Source organism: Nothobranchius furzeri, chromosome 17 (genome assembly GCF_043380555.1).
Source record: "Nothobranchius furzeri strain GRZ-AD chromosome 17, NfurGRZ-RIMD1, whole genome shotgun sequence".
In the NCBI taxonomy this organism is placed as follows: Eukaryota; Metazoa; Chordata; class Actinopteri; order Cyprinodontiformes; family Nothobranchiidae; genus Nothobranchius; species Nothobranchius furzeri.
Window position 1 is genome coordinate 54,269,548 of NC_091757.1, and position 20,827 is coordinate 54,290,374.

Below are 20,827 nucleotides of genomic sequence, written 5' to 3' on the forward strand. Positions count from 1 at the left end.
TGCTGCCTCTAGGCCAGATCGTTTTCGTAAATGAGAATGAGTTCTCAATCGACTAATCAGGATAAATAAAGGTTAAAGTCACAGAACCTGGTGAGCCTTAAAACGTGGAATATTGAAAAGGCAAATAAAAACAAACCAATCTGTAAATAAGCAGAATGTTTTTGCTGCTCTAAAGTCGTCCTCAGGAACACTGAAAGCTCGTTTCTAAACGGATTTGGTGGCTTGGATCTCCTCAAGGATGCTGGTGTGGTAAGACTTTTACTTCTGTTTTGATGCTGCTGTTGGAGATTAAATCTGTTTCTTTTAACTTTTGGTTTTGTTATCCATCAATAGGAAAAGTTACATCCCCTTTTGAATGACTGTGGAAAATATCAAAATAGCAATTACCACTTCTTGTAAGCTGACATGTTCAGTTTCATGCTGAGATTCTCCGTGTTTATCCTCCATGATTATCCTCTACGCTTTTGGCTTCTAAGTGTTGGTTAATCTGGCGACCAGCTAAGAGTTCACCCAGTTCCCGTATTTAATAATGAACAATGTCATTCTTTGTCCTATTCAAATGCTCAAACATTGAGGCAGTTAATGGCACATCATCTGGTTTATTTAAAAAAAAATAGCTTCACTAAAATGGTTTATATCCAACATTTTGACTTTCAAACAAACAAAACCATTATTGGTGGTTAAACCACAGAAGTTTACTTAAAATAAACACAATTTTGATATTTGAACAGACTGGTAAAAGAATAAAAAACTTTATAAAAAAACTGTATGGGTCTCAAAAGCCTTGATAATAACAAATCACATGAAACCAGCAGGAATAATGTATTAACTTCTGGATAAACCTCCACTAATCTGCATGGAAGAAGACATGAACTAAGAATTCAATTAAAAGGTTAGGAAATTTGTTCAATTTTCCCTAAAAATACAAAATGCTCGTGTATTATAAAAATAAACCTCTAACTTAAAACGTTTGTACAATAAATCCTAAACACATAAATAAAGCTGTTGGTAAAAGGAACACAGACGACTCCTGAACCTCTTGTCTGAGGTGATCATATCAGAAGGACTCCTGATCTGATCGACCCCCCACAGATGGAATCTGTGTCAGAGCAGCCCTCCCGGGATAGACTCTTCTCTCTGACCCCTCCGACCTCGACTGGCCGACCATTACCAGCCTCCTCACCCCGCTGCTCCTTGACCCTGCTGACTCCACAGACTCTGCCTTGTCACTACTAATCTCACTGAGGCTCTCGGACGAGCCGCCGTGAGACCCGTTGTTCTGGTAGCCACCACTGTAGGTGTGGCTGAGGCTGTATCCATGGTAACTGTTGCTCCTGTGAGAGCCGGTTTCCTCCCTTTGGCTGGTTGGTTGTGTCTGGAAGGTTTTACCAAAGGAAATGTTATCACAGGACTTGTTGCTATGGAAACTTTGCTCCGACTCCGAGTCACGCTGAATATCAGGTCTTATATATTGATGTGGTTCCTTGTCCCCGCCCACAACCAGGTCTCTAGTATCGACTCCAGCGTGACTAAAGGTCACATCTAGAAGTCTGTTGTTCTGTAGGGATGCTCTGAGAGGAGGAGGGGATTTGCAAGAGGGCGGGGTGTTCGCTGCTCCACCGGGAAGATTTGGCACCATGTTGTTTACCTACAAACAGAAGACGAAGGTTTGTTGTAACAACCAAACAACTAGACCTTCAAACTAGTCGAAACACATCAAACCATTAGTTTAATATGAGAAATACTGAAAACACACAGCTGTTTACTTAAAGTCTGAGTAGTACTGTCTGTTTGTTGGATTCGGTTCTATTTGACTTAAAGCCACATTATGCAACTTTTACACCTTAAAAAATGTTTTATTGAAAGGTTCTGGTGGCATACCATCATCTATTATGTTCATTTCTGGAGCTGTGATAGTGTTATGGGGTCCCATGTCTTTTTACCGCACTATTCAGTTTTTGACCCGCGGTCTGCCGTCAGAAGTACTGACTGCGTATCGCTTTACGGATGGGTCTCACTCTCCAAAGCAGAGGCTGTAGAAAAGTCCAAAGTCAATGCAGAGTGAGCTACTTGTGTCTGATTTTGTGAAAACGCTTCATAAAATGTGTTTTTTTAGCTTCCTTAGTAGAAATTAATGCACTGGGGGTGAATGGAGATGCATCTAAAATGGCGGCCAGCAACTACAGCAGCGCTAGTCCATGGGGCATTTACATATATACGTCTGTGGTAGACCTGAGGTTTAGAGACTTGAGCCAAAGAAAGCTAGAAGTCCCTCATCAGAGGAATCTAGGAAAAGAAAGAGGGAACGTGATAGAGCAAGAGCAAAAACCAGAGTTGATATTGGGCCTGCTTTTCCTCGCTGGAGAGCTCTTCTCAAAACAACAGCATGTACTACGGACTCTGACCTAGCCGTGCTGCTAATAGATAGGTAAGTAATAAATTATTTCATCAGAATTAGTGTTTGGTCGGGCATAACGTTGTAATACAGTCCTGATTTAAAAAACTTTATTCAATGCTGAAACGCCGCTTAATGTGTTTGTTTGGGCACTCAAGTTGGAGAAAAGCCAGTAAACATGCATCTTATGCGTGACAGAGATATTATTTTACGACAGTGATGTTACGCAGCAAGCCTGGAGAGGGCGACAGTGAGCATATATCCACAAAGTTCAGGAATGGGGCTTTAAAGGTGCAATATGTAAAAATGAAGTAAGAGCGACATCCTGTGGTCAAATTTGGTTACTGCGGTCCACTTTTATAAGCAAAAGGTGACTATCTCACTCCCGTTCAGGGATGCAACTAGGGATGTTCAGACTGATCAGCCACAGCCATTATAACTTGGCCAATCCACATGATGGGTATTGGTGGTCCGTATTGTTGATAAGCAGCAAAAAACCTGATCAGTGCATGGTTATTCAAAATTATTTCAGTCAGAAGACTAAAACTAAATGAAATGTTCTTGTCAACATGAACCCTGAGCCTTACCAAAGATGCAGCATAATGCTCTTCCTGAACATCCCTGAACTCCCGGGCGATTCGTGATTCTGCACCAGCCAAATGTGGTCCCATTGTAGAGGAGAGCTGAGGTTTTCCCAGAGGATGAAAATCTGATGTATCGATGCCCGCCATGGAAGCTATCTGACCCAGGCTGCATGAAGAGATGCAATTCGTTAAAATTATGCTGGAATTCTCTAAAATATTCATACAAGTGAAATATTAGTTCACATATGAAATGGAGTGGAGGAGAAATTTGTGGTTTTGATGGCTTAATGCAAAAAGAAAGTTAAAGAAAGAATACAACAGAAATAAATGAATTTATAAAAGCAAAAGATCAAATTTTTGTGTGATGATGGGTGATTTAGCATCCTCTTGAGCTGACTTTACCTGGGGAGTGCCCCAGGGGTCTGTTCTCGTTCCTCTTTCATTCTCCCTTTATTCTTTACCTCTTGGAAAACTATTCAAGAAACACAGTGTTCCATTTCATCCATATACGTCTCACAATGTTGACCTTTATACATTGGCTTCCTATGAAAAGGATGTGGTGACAAGCCTAGGGGTCCAGCTTGATGGAGCCCTTAAATTGGACAGCCAAGTAAATTTGAAAATTTGAACTGAGTTCTATTTTACCTGCTCATGTAAGCCTTTTTATGGCTGTTTTAATCTCGGGAACCATTTCTTTTTTATTTTTATCCGTCATTTTTTCTGACTTGAACTTCTTTCCTGATCTGCATGTTGGGTACCTGTGTTCTCACACTGCTGCTTGTGTTTTAATCATGTAGTGTACGGCCCTTTGGGCAGCCATTGGTGTAGAAAGTAAAAGTAAAGGTGATGTGATGAATAAGTGCAGAACAGGAGGCAGCTGTGATAGCAAATCTCCTGTTATAAATAAACTCTTGGCTGTTCACCGGATTTCCAAACATTCAGAAGCTCAAGGAGCTCATTTAGTTACTTAGAATGAAACTGAAACAGCATCATTATTTTAAAACATCCGTTTACTGGAAGTGGGAGACGTTTTACCCAAAGACATATGAGAGAATTTATTTTCTTTCATCTTCAACCTTAGGGATGTCAAGCAGCTCAAATATTGTTGCATGAAGCAGTGTTTGTCCACAAACACCCTTGGATGTACACAAAAACAAAGTCCCATCAGTCATCATCCCACACTGGTGAAATTACATCTCCGTATATGACCCATCCCTGTGGGGAGCGGCGAGGTGCTGCAGTGGCCGCACTCAGAAACTCTTTAAGCATAATTTCTTGTGAATTCCAGAATTTGAATAGAAGAAAAAAGAATGTAAATATTTGCTGCTTTAAAGGGGCATTATGGAAGTGTGACAGCCAAAACATGTACAGAAATAATAAATGTCTTCTTCATACATTCTCCTGCAATGCCCTGGTCCTGTAGAATGAGCCCTGGCATTTTTACTGTGATTGCCTGTTTTTCTGTAAAATCACAGAAAAAGAGAGATGCTCGGGTCGAGCAGGCTGCTTCATGCGCGTTCACGCTCAGGCATAGCCAGTAGCATTTGCTATCCGTAGCTTTAGCAGCAGAGAGAGAGGCAGTGCCACTTTGTTGCTGTTCCTAACGCCTAGTGACAAAGCTAGCTACATTTCTGAGGACCCTTAGCTACTTTCTGTAGAACTTTCTTCTAGATATTTCCTGCAAATTAGCAACAAAATAGCCATTTTCACTCCGAAATGTTCTTTGAACGTTGTTTCAGCTGTCATCAAGGATATAAAATTACAGATACAACGAACATCACTGGCGCTTTAGCTCACCTTGTAAGAGGTCTGACTCTCATGCAGAAGACCTGGGTTTGATTCTGGGTGTGAACATAGTTCATTTAGAGTTTCTTTTTTACATTAATGATATATTTTTATACAGTAAGATGCCCAAATTTTTATTTGAGACTCGCCGAACGGCATTGAATTCACAGATAAGAAAGATGTGGGTTCAACTTTCATTTTGGAACAATTTTTCAAGCAAGGGAAGGGAATGATCTGAGCATGCAGGAGGACTGACCCATCATAAACCTTTGTCGGCTGTGCTGAAGAGAAAGGTACAGAACCACATTATTTAGTTAATTAGCTGCGCGTTCTCCTGTCCTCTGACCTCTGGGCCACACACACACACACACACGGGACTGTCTCAGCTGTTATTTTCATTAAGGAGTGTGCACGTACAGCATGCGTGCCTCGTGCACGAGCCTACTACTGAAGCTGCCTTTACGCTTTTGGCCTGAGGGGGCAGTCACGAGCATAAAAATTCAAAAGTCCGTAAAGTCCCTTTAATTTCAAAAGTGAAAGTATCACATGATGAGGGAACATCCTTGTTAAGCCAAACAGCTCTCAGGGAGCTTCAGCAGGGACAAACATGGGGTGTGTGACTGGATTAAATCATGGAAAAAGAATGTGACCTCTACCAGTAAACACAACACCTATTGACTGATAATGAAACCAAAAGTTGAAAGGACTTATTTTTAATCTGCGAGGACCGCCGTCAGAACAGGAAGAGTTCTGGTCAGAAATCAAAAGAAATGATTAAGTATACCCACCCAGCATCTTTGAGGAGATCCAGGAAGGCGTGGAACTTAGTAAATGACCTTTCGATGCTTTCGAGAACTGCTTCGTCTTCCAGAGCACTGGAAGCAGGTGGTGCTGCTGCAGAGCCAACGGCTGCAAGGGCTTCTGACAGGGAGCGGTTGGCATCAAGGAGTCTGTCGTTCTCTAACTTGTACTAAGAATAAATACAACAGTTTAATCTGAGGAAAAAATAGCAAAAGTAACTGTTCCAAATTTTGTGGTCTTGTTATAATTCAAGTCATATCTGTTCAAATCAAACTAAAGTCAAGTTTTCAATTATCTAATCACCTCCATGAGTCTTGACTCAGCTGTTAGGCGAGCCCTGCGTTCCTCTGTCAGCCTCAGACGACACTCTTTCAGCTCCATCTACAGGACAAACACAATAAAACACTCAAACTGCAGAGTTCTGGGTTGTTTTTTCATTTTTGTGGAGAATCCTGCCCAAAGTGTCGGACCTGGATCCGATCAAGCTGCAGTCCTGTGGGTCTGTCCTGGAGAGCTAGTGAAGACGATCTCTGCTCCACTTCAAACACAACTTCTTCATCTTTTTCATCACTCTCCTCCTCCTCCTCTCCCTCTGAGTCGGGCTCCATAGTGACTTTTACTGTAGCTGCACCCTGAAAGCTTTGCTCTTTAACAGCATCTTCAGGAGGCAAACCTCTGAAACAAAAAGCATCCAACAATTCAGAAGGTATTTAAGTCTCTCTGATCAAAAACCAGAGGTGGAAAGTAATGAATTACATTTACTCACGTTACTGTAACTGAGTAGCTTTTTTGTATATTTATACTTTTTAAGTCATTTTTAAAATCTGTACTTTTACTTTTACTTGAGTACGTTTTTAAAAAAGAATTGTAATTCGCTACATTTTAAATCATTTCTGTTACTGAGTAAAAATAAATTGTAGGCTTAATGAATTAAAAATATTACGTGTAGCAGCGTCGGAACAGAAAGAGACGCCTGCATGAGCGGCGCGTCTAAACCGTGTGGGGGGGGGGGGGGGGGGGGTACACTTGATAATGAGGACAAACAGCCATTTTTACCACACTTCTGCTCCAAAACATCAGTTCAGTCCCTGTGATCCACTCGCTGTTTACCTCCTCTCTCCCTCCTCTCCTGTGGTTTGGAACCCGCACCTTCGCGCACCGGTGTGACGTCATCAGAATTCTGCTCGGTCTGGTAGCCGGACTCGGTTCCGTGTTTGAAATGTGTTTCCCTACCGCTCCGCACGGCAGCAGCAAAATAACGTTTAGCGCTCATAACAAGCGGATTATCAGCGTTGTGCTCGTAAAACAGAAGACCTGCAGGCCTCTCTCTGTGAGTTAAAACATCCTGATGCTGTTCAGGTGTAAACATTGTGCTCCATCCCTGTGTTTGAACTCAGAAGTTGCTTCTTGATGCCACAGATATGTGATGATTTAGCTTGTTTCTTTATTTTACTGCAGAATAAGAAATTAAAGTATTACAAAAGCAGTTCAATGTAGTTAAATTAGTCATTCAAATGATTCTAACATGTTGCTGTGTGTGTGTGTGTGTGTGTGTGTGTGTGTGTGTGTGTGTGTGTGTGTGTGTGCGCGCACACACGAGCGAATTGTGAACTGGTGTGATTTAGCACTACTTAGACGTAGCCATCCTTACGCTGACAAAAATGTAACTAAGTAACTTTTACTTTGAGTACATTTTATTTACAATACTTTTTACTTGTACTTGGTGGTGTACTTGGTGGTGGTGGTCGGAGGGACCGGTGACGCCAGTGCTCGGCAGCCTCGCCTCTGTCAGTGCGTCCCAGGGCAGCTGTGGCTACATCGTAGCTCATCCCCACCAGTGTGTGAATGGGTGAATGACTGATTGTGTTGTAAAGCGCCTTGTGGGGTTCCAAGACTCTAGAAGGCGCTATATCAAATACAGGCCATTTACCATTTTACCATTTACTTGAGTAAAAAATTATCAAAGTATTGGTACACATAATTAAGTAGGAAATTGTAGTACTCTTTCCACCTGTCAAAAACACAACTTCCAATGAGTTCTACTTGCTTCAAGCGTCCTCACCTCTGGCGTCCAGCTCGGGCAGCAGCACGCCACGGCACATAGGAACAGCGGGAATAAGACTTCTTTGTTTGAGTGACACCTGAAGTCCGTCCTCCAGACGGTCCTTTAACAGCAGCTGCACCAGAAAGAGGACAATGTCGTCATATTTACAAGTAAATATATGGTTTTATTTTCATTGTGAAATCATAAAAGTGAATTTTCCAGACTGCTTTAACAACTAAAGATCAAGTAAACTAATGAACTCTTTGTCGGAAGATTAAAAAATATCACAGAATGAACTCAGGCAAGTCTTGAGATTACTTGGAGCTAAAAAAGATAAGACATCAAAAAGGTAGATTATGGGCAAGACATAAAAGTTGATATGTGAAAGCAATTCAAAGAAATTCTGCATAGGAGAGTGTTTGTACAGACATTTCTGAGAATTTACAATACCGTAGATCACAAAGTAAACTCCTTTTCTAAGCAGTTTTAGAAACTACGAGTTTCCATCAGGACACAAGAACTAACTGAATAATTATGCTAACTCTATTTATGGGAAAGATGCAACTGCTAAACATGTCAGTGTCCTCATTTCTGCCAGATTTTCTTTTTGTAAGGAAAAAAGAACTTAGTGACGCCTAATATTTACCCCTCGTCTACAGACAAATGAGCGGATTATGGCTTAAAAATGCAGCCAGAAAAAGTTGTGTGTGTGTGTGTGTCTGTCTGTCTGTGTGTGTGTGTGTATGTGTGTGTGTCTGTGTGTGTATGTGCGTGTGTGTCTCTGTGTGTGTGCGTCTCTGTGTGTGTGTGTGTGTGTGTGTGTGTGTGTGTGTGTGTGTGTGTCTGTGTGTGTGTATGTGTGTGTCTCTGTGTGTGTGTATGTGTCTCTCTGTGTGTGTGTGTGTGTGTGTGTGTGTGTGTGTGTGTGTGTGTGTGTGTATGTGTGTGTCTCTGTGTGTGTGTATGTGTCTCTCTGTGTGTGTGTGTGTGTGTGTGTGTGTGTGTGTGTGTGTAAAGTTAACCACTTCACATCTGAGCTTCAGACGGCAGGTTTTGGAGTCTTATTTCCTGATATTTGGTCACCTCGCGCCGGATTGGATAACAGCAACGCAGCGCTACCACCGACTTGCAACGCTGACGTTTCATCTCCACAAATAACACAAGCCTGGAGGAGCTTCTGCTGTGTGGCGATGTTGCTAATGTTAACTGTTAGCTTTAACTAACCGAGATATTCTCTGTTGATTCTCGGACGTTAAAAATACAACAACAGCCTTCCCCGTCGTGAGTCAAGATCGGTGAATACATGAATGCTAATTCACAGTGCGACAAAGATCCGAGAGGATTTTCAAATTCTAGCATTTCACTTTCTATTTTCAATCAGAAGCTAATGCAGGAGACTATTATGTTCAGCCTGCATGGAAAAACTCAGTGATTAATAATAACCAGGAAAAAACATTAAAAACATGGTTTTCAGTCAGCCACACCTTTAAACACTTCCTTAAAAGGGGGGTTCAGTGACTATGTACTGTACGTAAAACCTTTAACAACTTCACATGCTACATCACTCTGCAGCCCTCTGCTGACCAGACACAGCGCTTAACCGTTTTGTGGAGCGGGTAGGTGCCCTAAGGGGCACTCTTTACCTGCTTAACGACCGTTAGCTATTGTCTGTGCCAGCAGCTAACTTAAAAGCTAGCCGTTAGCTTTTTCAGTTTGCCGACCATCAATAAAAAGCACAAGAAGAAGAAAAAGAAGAATTTAACTGTTTTTTGGCATCATGGTGGAGCCTGGAAGTTAAAGTAAGACAGGAATGTCTTTGGAGGTGAAGCAAAGAGCTAAAACCAGAGTGCACATCGACGTGGTCTACAGTCATTTGAAGAAGATAAATTAGGCTATGAAATCATGGACTGATGATGACCCGGCTTTGTTGCTACTGGACTTGTAAGTAATACTTTTTTAGGGCTGAAACGATTCCTCGAGTACCTCGAATAATTCGAGTACAAAAAATCCTCGAGTCAAATCCTCTGCCTCGAAGCTTCGTTTAATTCATGTTTAATTAATTAATGGCTTTGCAATCACCCGGGGTCATGTTTCACACGGACCGAAATAAGTGACGCACATACATACTGCACTGAATGCACACGTGAGTAGCGAATATAACTTAACTTTCTCTTAAGCCATGGTGGACAACGTGGACCCCGGTGGAGTGCGAAAAAGACAGAAAATGTCAAAGTTGTGGGACCATTTTTCACGTCGTAAGGCGGAAAACGTAGTCCAGTATAAATACTGTACAATGGATTTAGCCTACAACAACACCATATTCCTCCATGCTGCAGCCTGACCAGGAAACATCCACATGTAAATGTCACTACTGCAAGCGGACTCAGAGCCTCTACAACAGGGGTGTCAAACTCAAACTCACACGGGGCCGAAATGAAACTCTGGGACGGAGTCGAGGGCCAAACTTAATATTTTTGAAAAAGTGACGGTAAATTTGCACATTTTCTTTATCAACATATATGCAATTTTGAACCTTTAAATTTGGAAACAAACATATTTCTGCATTAACACTGAATGTGGAATAACCAAATTACACACGAGCAAGTCAGTTTTAAATAAAAGGCATCAGTGGTATTCATTACTTGTGGTATAATCAGCATTTTTAAAATCTATTCAGGATTTATGTTTTCTTGTTTATTCATTTTTCTTATTTTTTATTCTCCTTTTTTCTCCTGTAATAAGTGTCATCGCTGCTGTAACGTCTAGCTTTCCCCACTGAGGAACAATAAAGGGATTTTCTATTCTATTCATCTATCTGCAGCCTTTCCACTTCCTGTTTACTACAGGTTAAATCTTTTCTCACGGGCCAACAACAAAATAAAAATATCATTTTATCTTAAATGAAAATGCAACATCTCACCTGTTAACTTTCATGTTTTGGAGCAGAAAAAGAGCATCAAATCAACACATTTAAAGCTCAGTTTGCTCCACTGGTTTACTGTGATGCTCACCTGTTCCAGCCAGATACCTGCATCATGGGGTTGATCTGAGCTGAGGAGGAGACTCCTGTTGTTTTGTTCACCTTCATCATAATAATGACAACATTAGATGACAACAGGTGCTCACATAGGTTTGTGCTGATGAACATGTCTGAGCAGCTTGACCACGTTGTTGTGTGTCGGGGAGGAAACACGACAGCAACCACAGAGCCGTGCTGGTTTGAGCGTGTGGCTGCTCGCTGGAGTTATATCAGCTCTGTCTGGACGTTAGTTGGAAAACTTTCTTTTTCAGTCGTGAACACATTACTGAGCGGCTAGAATCTCCATTTCTGGGCTTCAACGTCAGAAAACAGCTGAGTGAACTCGGTGCTGAGTGAGAGGAGTGTAGCTTGTCCGAGACAGCGGAGCTGCAGACACCCAACTACCCCTGACTGCCTCGGGCTGGAAAAAACACAAAGGAGGGGGCGCGTCACCTCCGCGCTGACGCCGCAAAGCATCATGGGAGTTGAAGTCTTTGCGGTAAAATCGGCCAGCGAGCCAGTTTTAATATATTTTTTATATTTATCCCGCGGGCCACATAAAAATGCTCCGCGGGCCGCATCTGGCCCGCGGGCCTTGACTCTGACATATGTGCTCTACAAGATAATGCATTTTAGCCTGTATTTCTATATATATTCTGCAGACGCTGTGCAACTTTTTCATTTGTAGCACTCAGTTTCAGCTCACACCGTACATCTGGTAGCAACACGTCAGTCTTAAAATGTGCTAAAAATAGCAGTTTTTACAACATGTCGGACTTTTTACTGTGTTGTTATTGATATTTGTTGTCCCTCGGGATTGCTGCAGGAGGACACGGGTATTTATGAGTGGCGGAGGAAAACGAAAGAAAGTAAATAAATGTTTTGCGATCAGTATAATTGGACATAACCACGGCAAACATGCTTTCGACAATCCTTGTTAGTGTGAGAAAAAAAGTGTAGAAATTAAAACGGACGTGTGTTAATAGGGAAATAGCTGGCGAGCCATGTTTGCGCATGCGCCGTGAGCGGTTCTGGTGGTGTTTGGGCCGCAGCCGCTCGCATTTGTTTACTGTAAAGTTGAAGTGCTGAAGTTTTGAAAACTACTTTTGAATAAAACTTGAAGAATAACTGGCTATTACTCATTTTAAGAGGTCTTTCATATTTTATAACATGCTATTTGATATAATGGTTTACAAACGCAAAAGGGTAATTTATTAGAGTACTCGATTAATCGATAAAATATTCGATTGAGTACTCGATTACAAAAATATTCGATAGCTGCAGCCCTAATATTTTTGTCCAACAGTGTGGATCTTTTAAATTCGTGGTGTGTTTAGCATCAGCTGGCTCATGTTAGTGTTAGCTCATTGTTAGCGCTAGCTACAGCAAACTGCAGCAAGGCTGTTTATCACACTTGTAATTCCATTTAAAACCAGGAGGGGGAAGCAGGAAACTGTTTAGTGTTACTTTAAACTTGGATTAGAGGATCACTTTCCTACTTTTGGTAAAAGAACATCAGGGAATTACTGTTTAGTTTTCTAAATCACCACCAATAATATCTAAAATGGGTTGTCTGACAAAAAGCACAACAAAAACAGAATACACACATACCAGTCTTTAAAGAAGATTTTCCTTTTGCTGGGTTGGGGATGGCTCGCCTTTTTGGACCCAGTACCCTTTGTGGCTCTGCGGCCTTTGGCTTGATCCAGTGGTACTGCAGCACAGCAGGAGAACAACATGAAACATGTTGGGTAGAACTGACAAAAAAATTAAACATACTGGAAATGCAAAACTAGTTTGTTTAAAATGGACGTTTCTGTTTGTTGGGACACGGTTTGGTGAAAGTATCACCACCGGCAAACTCACCTCTAGTGACTGCCCTTCTGCATTCATTAGAACTTTTTCTATCACCGTTTTAATGAGACCCTTGTCTGTAAAGAGACATTTCAGTAAAATTACATTAATAGTACTTTTTATTCTACACATCTATTGCTGCATTTTTCTAAATCTGAATAAAATTTATTCTTTAAAGGGACTTTACGGACATTTGAATTTTTATGCTCGTGATTGCCCCCTCAGGCCAAAAGCATAACGGCAGCTTCAATAGTAGGCTCGTGCACGAGGCGCGCATGCTGTACGTGCACACTCCTTAATGAAAATAACAGCTGAAACAGTCCCGTGTGTGTGTGTGTGTGGGTGGCCCGGAGGACAGAGGACAGGAGAACACGCAGCTAATTAATTAAATAATTTGGTTCTGTAGCTTTCTCTTCAGCACAGCCGACAAAGGTTTATGATGGGTCAGTCCTCCTGCATGCTCAGATCATTCCCTTGCCTTGCTTGAAAAATTGTTCCAAAATGAAAGTTGAACCCACATCTTTTTTATCTGTGAATTCAATGCCGTTCGGCGAGTCTCAAATAAAAATTTGGGCATCTTACTGTAAAAAATATACCATTAATGTAAAAAAGAAACTCTTAATAAACTATGTTCACACCCAGAATCAAACCCGGGTTTTCTGCATGAGAGTCAAACATCTTACAAGGTGAGCTACACTCTAGTAACATTCACAGTATCTGTAACTTTTATATCCTTGATGACAGCTGAAACAACGTCAAACCAAAGAACGGTTCGGAGTGAAAATGGCTATTTTGTTGCTAATTTGCAGGAAATATCTAGAAGAAAGTTCTACAGAAAGTAGCTAAGGGTCCTCAGAAATGTAGCTAGCTTTGTCACTAGGCGTTAGGAACAGCGACAAAGTGGCACTGCCTCTCTCTCTGCAGCTAAAGCTACGGATAGCAAATGCTACGGGCTATGCCTGAGCGTGAACGCGCATGAAGCAGCCTGCTCGACCCGAGCATCTCTCTTTTTCTGTGATTTTACAGAAAAACAGGCAATCACAGTAAAAATGCCAGGGCTCATTCTACAGGACCAGGGCATTGCAGGAGAATGTATGAAGAAGACATTTATTATTTCTATACATGTTTTGGCTGTCAAACCTCCATAATGTCCCTTTAAGTTTGTTCAGCCACTAAACTGCTTGATTCAACCCATTTGTAACAGCACTTAGATGTGCGAATAGTAAACTCACAGATTGTGTTCTTTGGAATAAAACAGATGCAGTCTCACCAACTAAAGGATTACTACGTATATCCAGCACACACAGAGAAGAATTTGTTTTCAAGGCTTCCAGCAAACGACGAGCTCCTTGGCTGGACAAACCGCAGCTCTGCAGATCCACCGCTGTCCCAAAAAAAAGAGAAATTCTGAGCAAAAACTAAACAAAACAAGCCCTCTTTTTCCTTTTTATTTTATTTTTTCACTAACCTTTAACCCAGAGGTCCTCAGCCAGCTCATGTGCAAGAGCAGCTGCTCCTCGATCCCCGATCAAAGTGTTGGAGTTTAGGGTGACACGGCGGAGACCTCCCATTCGATCAAAATGGGGTAGTCGGTATCTCAGTGACTCAGCCCAAGCGGTACCGTGTCTCTGCATTCCCTGGTGCTAAAAACAAAAGGAATGTGTGCAAAGATGGGCTTTTTTTGAGTGAATGTACATTTTGATTAGAGTTTTTATGTCTACAACATATATACACAAATTATATTTAACCTAATTGTGTCAAGAAATGAAATATTAAACCTTAATGATTTGGGCCATATGCTCCGCCCCTCTCCATGTAAGACTGCATCCTGTAAAATCTATCGTCCTGATGTTGGTAGAATACTTAACACTCTGGCAAATGACTGAATGAATTAGGGGAGGAAAAGTTAGAAAAACAACAAATTCATTTATAGAAAAACTTTGTGAAATGATATTTATATTTAATACAAACCCTCCAAGCCTTCATCAGAAATGGGACAGTTTGCCAGAGACAGGTTTTCCAGTGCTGTGCTTATTGATAAACCCTGGAACAGGACACACTTTCTTTGTCTCTTCCTTTTACTTTCAATAAACACATTTAAAAAAAAAACATTTATGTTTTCACAAAGACTTTTCTTAAAATCACAAGATGCAAGTCAAAAATCTTTTTTTTTTTGAGACATCTGACAGAATTACCTCCAGCCTTTAGTACTCACACCTTCTCAAAATGCACAGTTAAGGAAGCAAGTGTGGAATTATGTAGCCTGTGTGTTTTTACTTTTGTTAAACTGATGAGGTCCCTTTCTCTCAGCGGGAGTCCAATCAGCTGCAGGGTCTTGAGACTGGGAGAGACGGTCAGACACTCTCTCAAAGCCTTGCACAGCTTAAATGTCATTTCCTTGGAACGAATGGGTGGGATCCTCCTCTTGAAGGTAGATTTATAGTACCTTTTATCTGAAATGGACAGCTGTCATTAAAGATTCTGATTTTATTCATCATGCGTTCATTTCAGTAAAGCTTACAATTCAGATAATTATTCCTTACCTGCTTCTCTTGAAGTTGGACCACCTTGGTACGTGCTGCTTATTGCAATGTGGCGTAGGTGCTTGTTGATGGATATAGAGTGGAGAACAGGTGGCCAGTCCGTTAATTTGAGCCGGTCTCCATTAAAGTCCAGCATCTGTTTGTCAAGATTCATCTTAACAGCGGGGAGAGGAACTGAATCCTGTCTGGCACAGGCAAATTCATAGTACGCCATGAAGTCATGGGCACCCTGGTGTCGAATCTGAGCACGGTCTTGGACCATCTTTTACCTAGTTGGAATGAATTGGGACATAATGGCTCTTAATTTGAATAAAAATATCAAAATACAACACACCTTTTCTTTAAAAAAAAACAACCTATGTCATAAGAGCTTTGGTTATTAATAAGACAGTTTAACTGCAGTATTTTCAAGTTTTTCCAGGAATAACTGCATAACCACACATTATTGGAAAAGATGGACGCGTCTCACAATATCTGCATAAAATAACAAGACAATACTCAGATAAAGGATTAAATATAGGTCACTTGAACATTTGTAGTCTGAGAAATAAGATCCAAGCGGTTATGAGAATTATTAAGAGTTGTAATTTACACATTCTGGCTTTGTCTGAGACACATTTGGATGCAAGTGTTGATAACTCTTTATTGTATTCAAGTGGATATGTACTATACAGACAGGATAGAAATATATATGGGGGAGGGGTGGCATTTTATGTTAAAGATCAAATACCTGTTAGAACCAGGTGGCTGTATAGGGGTGGAAGCATTGTGGTTGGAGGTGCGGTTGCCACACATTAAACCAATGTTGTTATGTGCTTGTTATAGGCCACCAAATGCCCCAATAGTATGTCTAGAAAGGATCTGTAATATGTTGGATAAAGTATGTGACTCAAATAATGAGATTTATTTATTGGGTGACCTCAATGTTGATTGGAGTTTGAAGAATTGTTCTTTAAAAAATAAGTTATGTTCTATTACGGATGCATGCAACTTGGCACAAGTGGTAACAAAACCAACAAGAATTGTAGCAGCGGTGAAAACAGTTTCATGTATAGATTTACTTTTTACTCATGCAAAATCACTGTGCTCTAAGGCGATGTCAGTAGGGGCGGGCTGTATTGATCATAATTTAATTATGATTAATAGAAGAACTAAAGTTCCTAAATCTGGACAGAAAATAATTATTAAACGGGTTTTTAGGGATTTTAATGAATGTAGCTTTTATGATGATGTCAGAAAAGTTGATTGGGCACAGGTACTAGGGTGCAAAGATACGGATGAAGCATTAGAGTTTTACAAAAATGTAACAGAATGAAATGACCGTTTCCCCCTCTCCTCTGACACAGAACTAGTCTGCATGAGATATGGCCTCAAGGTCTCATGCATTTGCTCTAAACTGCTTCTTTTCAGCTCAACAGAAGAAAGGACTCTCTCCTTTTAATAATTCAAAGAACTTTATTTTAATAAAGCTAATCAAACAAAGTGTTAGTCAATAATAAGATGTGACCAATCTGTGAAATCAAAATATTAATTACTTTATTATAATCCTATAGAATATAATAAGTAATATGACTTAAATGTTTCCACTAGGACTGATCTCACGTAGCGTTAAGACATGACACATTGTTTTACTGATCCAATCAGAATCTGCCAGATCTGCCGGAGGCGTGGTTTTGGTGGTGCTTGGTAAATCTGTCATCTTTTCATTCGACCATAAACCAAAACATCCGAAGTATAAAACTATGCCCACGTCATCTTTAACGCCAGTTCAAAGCGTTCTAGAGAAGTTGTCGGAGTGGCCAATCCGTAACTTTCCTCTTCAGCCGAAAGAACCAACGACAAGCTGGATAAAATCTGTTGCTGTTCCACCTGCTGCAACGGTTCCTTTCAGAATAAAAGCTGAACCATCACGACCCAAGCCAGGGTCTCGCTAGATGCCAGCAAATTGTTGTGATCCGGAAGTATCTCAAGACGGGTGGTCGGCTGCCGTGGCTGCTTCTACAGGCTCCGGCTCCATAAAGGTCAAGCTGGACCTTTACACCTCCTGATCTAGATAGGAACTTCCGCTCAGGGTATGTAGACCGACAAATGGCGTTGAATGTGTTTATGAATCTCCAAATCAAAGCTTAACGCAAAGACATCACCTTCAGTTCCCATCAGAACTAATCGCTTCTTCGGATTTGCTGGTTCTGAGCAACATTCCACACTACACCATTCTCCGTCTCATTCACCTTAGTTACACCATACATTTAGTGTTAAAGTTAGTCTAGTTTAATTTGTTTTAATAAATCTTTAAACTTGACTCTCTCTCTTCTGTTGTCTCTTGAGTGAATATGAAGCTGTTATCTAATCCCTGCATTAAAAAGTTCCAATCTTCTGGTTTAAAAATAACCTCACAGATCCGTAAGGTTGATTTCATATTTCCTATGGAATCCTACGCCTTATGGCTTATTAAATAACATGTAATTTAAATCATTACAAAATTGATGATGCCAATCATAAATAAACATGCACCGTTAAGAAAAATGACAATAAGGAATGTGGTATCACCTTGGTTAGATGGTGAATTAAAAGAATATATAAGGAAAAGGGATGTTATTAAGGCAGAAGCAATCACATCGGGGGATGACGTAGTATGGGAAAGGTACACGAGTTAAGGAATTATGTTGCAAAACTGAATAGAATGAAAAAGAAGGTGTATTACAAGAACAAGTTTGTGAATGTAAAAGAAGAAAGAAAGAAACTATGGAATACGTTAAATGAGGTTACGGGTAGGAAACCAAAGTTATTCCCGACATATCTGGAAGTTGGCGATTCATTTTTGAGTAAACCTGTTGATAGAGCAAATCATTAAAGTGATTATTTCAATAATAAGGTGCGAAAATTACAAGATGATATGAAAGTAGGGTTAGGAGGGGATTTGACTGGAAAAAATATTAAAGGCAAAATAATGGGTAGTAAATCATGTTCTTTTTCATTTAAATTAGTGACAGTTGATATGGTGAAGAAGTGTATACAGAAAATGAAGGTGAGGCCTGCTGGTACTGAATTGGATGTAAAGTTATTGCAGTTAGTGGTGGATGAGATTGCAATTCCGGTGTCTCACATTATTAATTTGAGTTTGGAAGAATGTAAATGTCCACAAAAATGGAAAATGGCAAAAATGGTTCCTCTTCCAAAATATAATGAGCATTTTTCTGAGAAAAATAGTAGGCCGGTGAGTATTTTACCAATTTTAGGGAAATTCATTGAAAACTGGTTTTTGATCAAATAACTCTATATTTCGAGGATAATGAGTTGGATTCTACATTTCAGCATGCATATAAAAAGGGGTACTCAACAACAACGGCACTAGCACAGATGACTAACGATTGGATGACTAATATGGATATTAGAAAACGAACTGGGATGGTATTATTGGATACGAGTGAGGCATTTGATCTAGTGGATCATAATCTATTACTGATGAAATTAGGGTTATATGGTTTTCATGAATCAGCTATTAAATGGGTGGAAAGTTACTTAACTGGAATGGGGTTTATGGTATTGTTTAATGGCAGTTATTCTCGAAGGAAGAATCTTTTATGTGGGGTTCCGCAGGGAAGTTGTCTTGGAACATTGTTATTTTCAATTTTTACTAATGACCTTCCATTTATGTTATGTGCCACGATTGTATTATATGCGGATGATTTGACTTTATATGTAACTGAAAGGAATCTGGAGGAATTAAATTCTATTTTGGAAAAGGAACTGAGTTTAGTAGAAGGGTGGATTAATGAAAATAAGTTAGCTATTAATGTGGAGAAGACTAAATGTATGGTGATGGGATCAGCTCATTTGTTGAGAGAACCGGTATGGAATTTATGCATAAGGGAAATGCCAATTGAGCAGATTAGAGAAGTTAGGTTACTGGGTTTAACAACTGATGAAACGCTAAGTTGGAATAGTCAAGTGAAACAGATTTTAATTAAAATGGGAAAGAGCATTGCAATGGTGAGAAATGGTAGAAAATGTATTCCATATTTAAGTAGAAAAGTATTAGTTGAAGCTCTTGTTTTGTGTCACTTGGACTATTGTGCAGTAATTTGGGCTGCTACTATGGAAGCGAATTTAAATAAGTTACAGGTCGCACAAAATAAGGCTGCTAGATTAGTCTTAAATTGTTCTTTTAGAAGGAGTTGTGAGGACATGCATACTGCTCTAGCATGGACTGGTGTAAGAAGTAGAATTAAGTACTTACTTATAAAATTTATTAGGAATGTTATAAATACACGCACACCAGACATTTTTTTTAAAATCAGTTGACTTTGTTTAGAGATGTTCACCAACATGCTACGCGTCAAGCTGATGGCGGCTTTTTGTTGCCAGTTAGTCGAACTAATTTTCTTCATAGGTCAGTATTGTATAGAGCTATGGTGGAATGGAATAGTTTACCACAATTCTTGATGGGTCAGCTACAAAGGAGTGATTTTTGTAGGAGGTTGCGGATATTTATTTATACCCTTTTTACATGAGTTTGAGGAAGATGAGTTTTATGTTTAATTAATTTTGTTTTGTTGTCCAGTATGTGTGGAGTAATTTGCGTTTTATGTCACGTGATATGTATGTTATTTTGGTGTTGTATTGGGTGGAATGTGGTGTGCTCTTATAGTGGAGATTTATGTTTATGTATTTAGTAGACGCTTTTGTCCAAAGCGACTTACAAGTGATAATCGGCATGTTGCCCTTGAGGCTAACAACAACAATAACAACAACAACTTGACATCAGTCATGGAGAGTAGGGAACAAGGAGTGGACAGTAGAGGGGGGACGGGTGCAGGGAGGGTGCTAGTTAAGAAGATGCTCTCTGAAGAGCAGGGTCTTCAGGAGTTTCTTGAAAATTGAAAAGGAAGCTGCTGTTCTGGTAGTGCTTGGAAGGTCATCCCACAATTTATATTGTATAGTGAAATGGATTGTTTGTTTGTGAGCCCAGTGTTGATGCATGAATAATGTATTTTTTTGGATGATGTTATGACCCCAGGAAGACAAGCAACTGTTTTAACAGTGGCTAATGGGGATCTTAATAAACAAACAAACAAACAAAAATATCTTAAATACAAAACTGAAGACCTCGGTTAGCAAATGTATGAAACGTATGTCCTCAACAAACAAGCCTTCGGTTTAACTCACCAACAATCCTGGAAATACAAATAAGCTGCGTTTTTATATTTGCCCTTTAAAAATGTACGTTCGACTTACTGTCCAATAATAACAGATGAAGACAGCTGAGACCGTTGTTAGCTAGCTAAGCTCAGCTCCTAGCAACCGCTGGCAGTAAGGTGCTGACAACTCCTTCAGTCACCCTCGTAGCTGAATTAACATTCAACCGAGACAAAACAAGAGAAAATATTCTCACGCGTGTAACTTCGGGACCTAATGTAGTGACATTGTCCTCTGACTCCGCTTTATAGACCGATTTTCTGAGAGCTGCTGTCGTCTGTTGTTGTTGACAATCATTAAAGAACGCTCAAAAGTGGCGCTGTTGCGTCGAGAAATCCGCGCCCACATTTTTTCTTCTTTGTTCTCCAGCTAGAGCGCTGCTGCCACCTACTGGTCAATCTAAGAACGACAGCTTTTTTAATATTTCCAAAGAAAAAGCTGATTTCATCTTTCAAAACAAGGAAATAAACTGAACTTAACCTGTTTATTTGTGTCATACCCTACGTGACTTTATTGTTTATTTTAGCATTAAATAGAATAGAATAGAGTACAATATGTAAAGCCAAAGCAGTAGAAGAAGAAGAAAGTATCATTTCTATAGTG

The 20,827-nt window shown here is 40.1% G+C and overlaps 1 protein-coding gene across 2 annotated transcripts; it reads right to left on the reverse strand.

The window, feature by feature from the left end:
• Window positions 1–579: 579 nt before the first annotated feature.
• Window positions 580–20,549, reverse strand: cep78 (centrosomal protein 78). 2 transcript variants are annotated; one of them, XM_015972945.3, is made up of 15 exons: window positions 20,421–20,549; window positions 15,026–15,294; window positions 14,760–14,935; window positions 14,454–14,526; window positions 14,261–14,364; window positions 13,951–14,125; window positions 13,753–13,866; window positions 12,495–12,559; window positions 12,240–12,342; window positions 7,628–7,742; window positions 6,036–6,240; window positions 5,869–5,946; window positions 5,553–5,734; window positions 2,983–3,145; window positions 580–1,648 (listed from the first exon to the last, which is right to left on the reverse strand). In XM_015972945.3, the coding sequence occupies exons 2-15, from the start codon at window positions 15,285–15,287 to the stop codon at window positions 1,058–1,060; spliced, it is 2,406 nt and encodes an 801-aa protein (XP_015828431.3). In that variant the 5' UTR covers window positions 15,288–15,294; window positions 20,421–20,549; the 3' UTR covers window positions 580–1,057. The 2 variants fall into 2 exon arrangements, with proteins under 2 accessions (XP_015828431.3, XP_015828430.3); XM_015972944.3 differs by having other exon boundaries at window positions 20,264–20,467.
• Window positions 20,550–20,827: the final 278 nt, after the last annotated feature.

Bases quoted from the DNA above. Each gene is read 5' to 3' on its own strand.
- cep78 (XM_015972945.3), bottom strand. From the start codon at position 15,287: ATGGTCCAAGACCGTGCTCAGATTCGACACCAGGGTGCCCATGACTTC. The intron at 14,936-15,025 runs GTAAGGAATAAT...TGTCCATTTCAG, and splicing joins TCCAACTTCAAGAGAAGCAG to ATAAAAGGTACTATAAATCT. The intron at 7,743-12,239 runs GTATGTGTGTAT...TTTCTGGTGCAG, and splicing joins AAAATCTTCTTTAAAGACTG to CTGCTGTTAAAGGACCGTCT.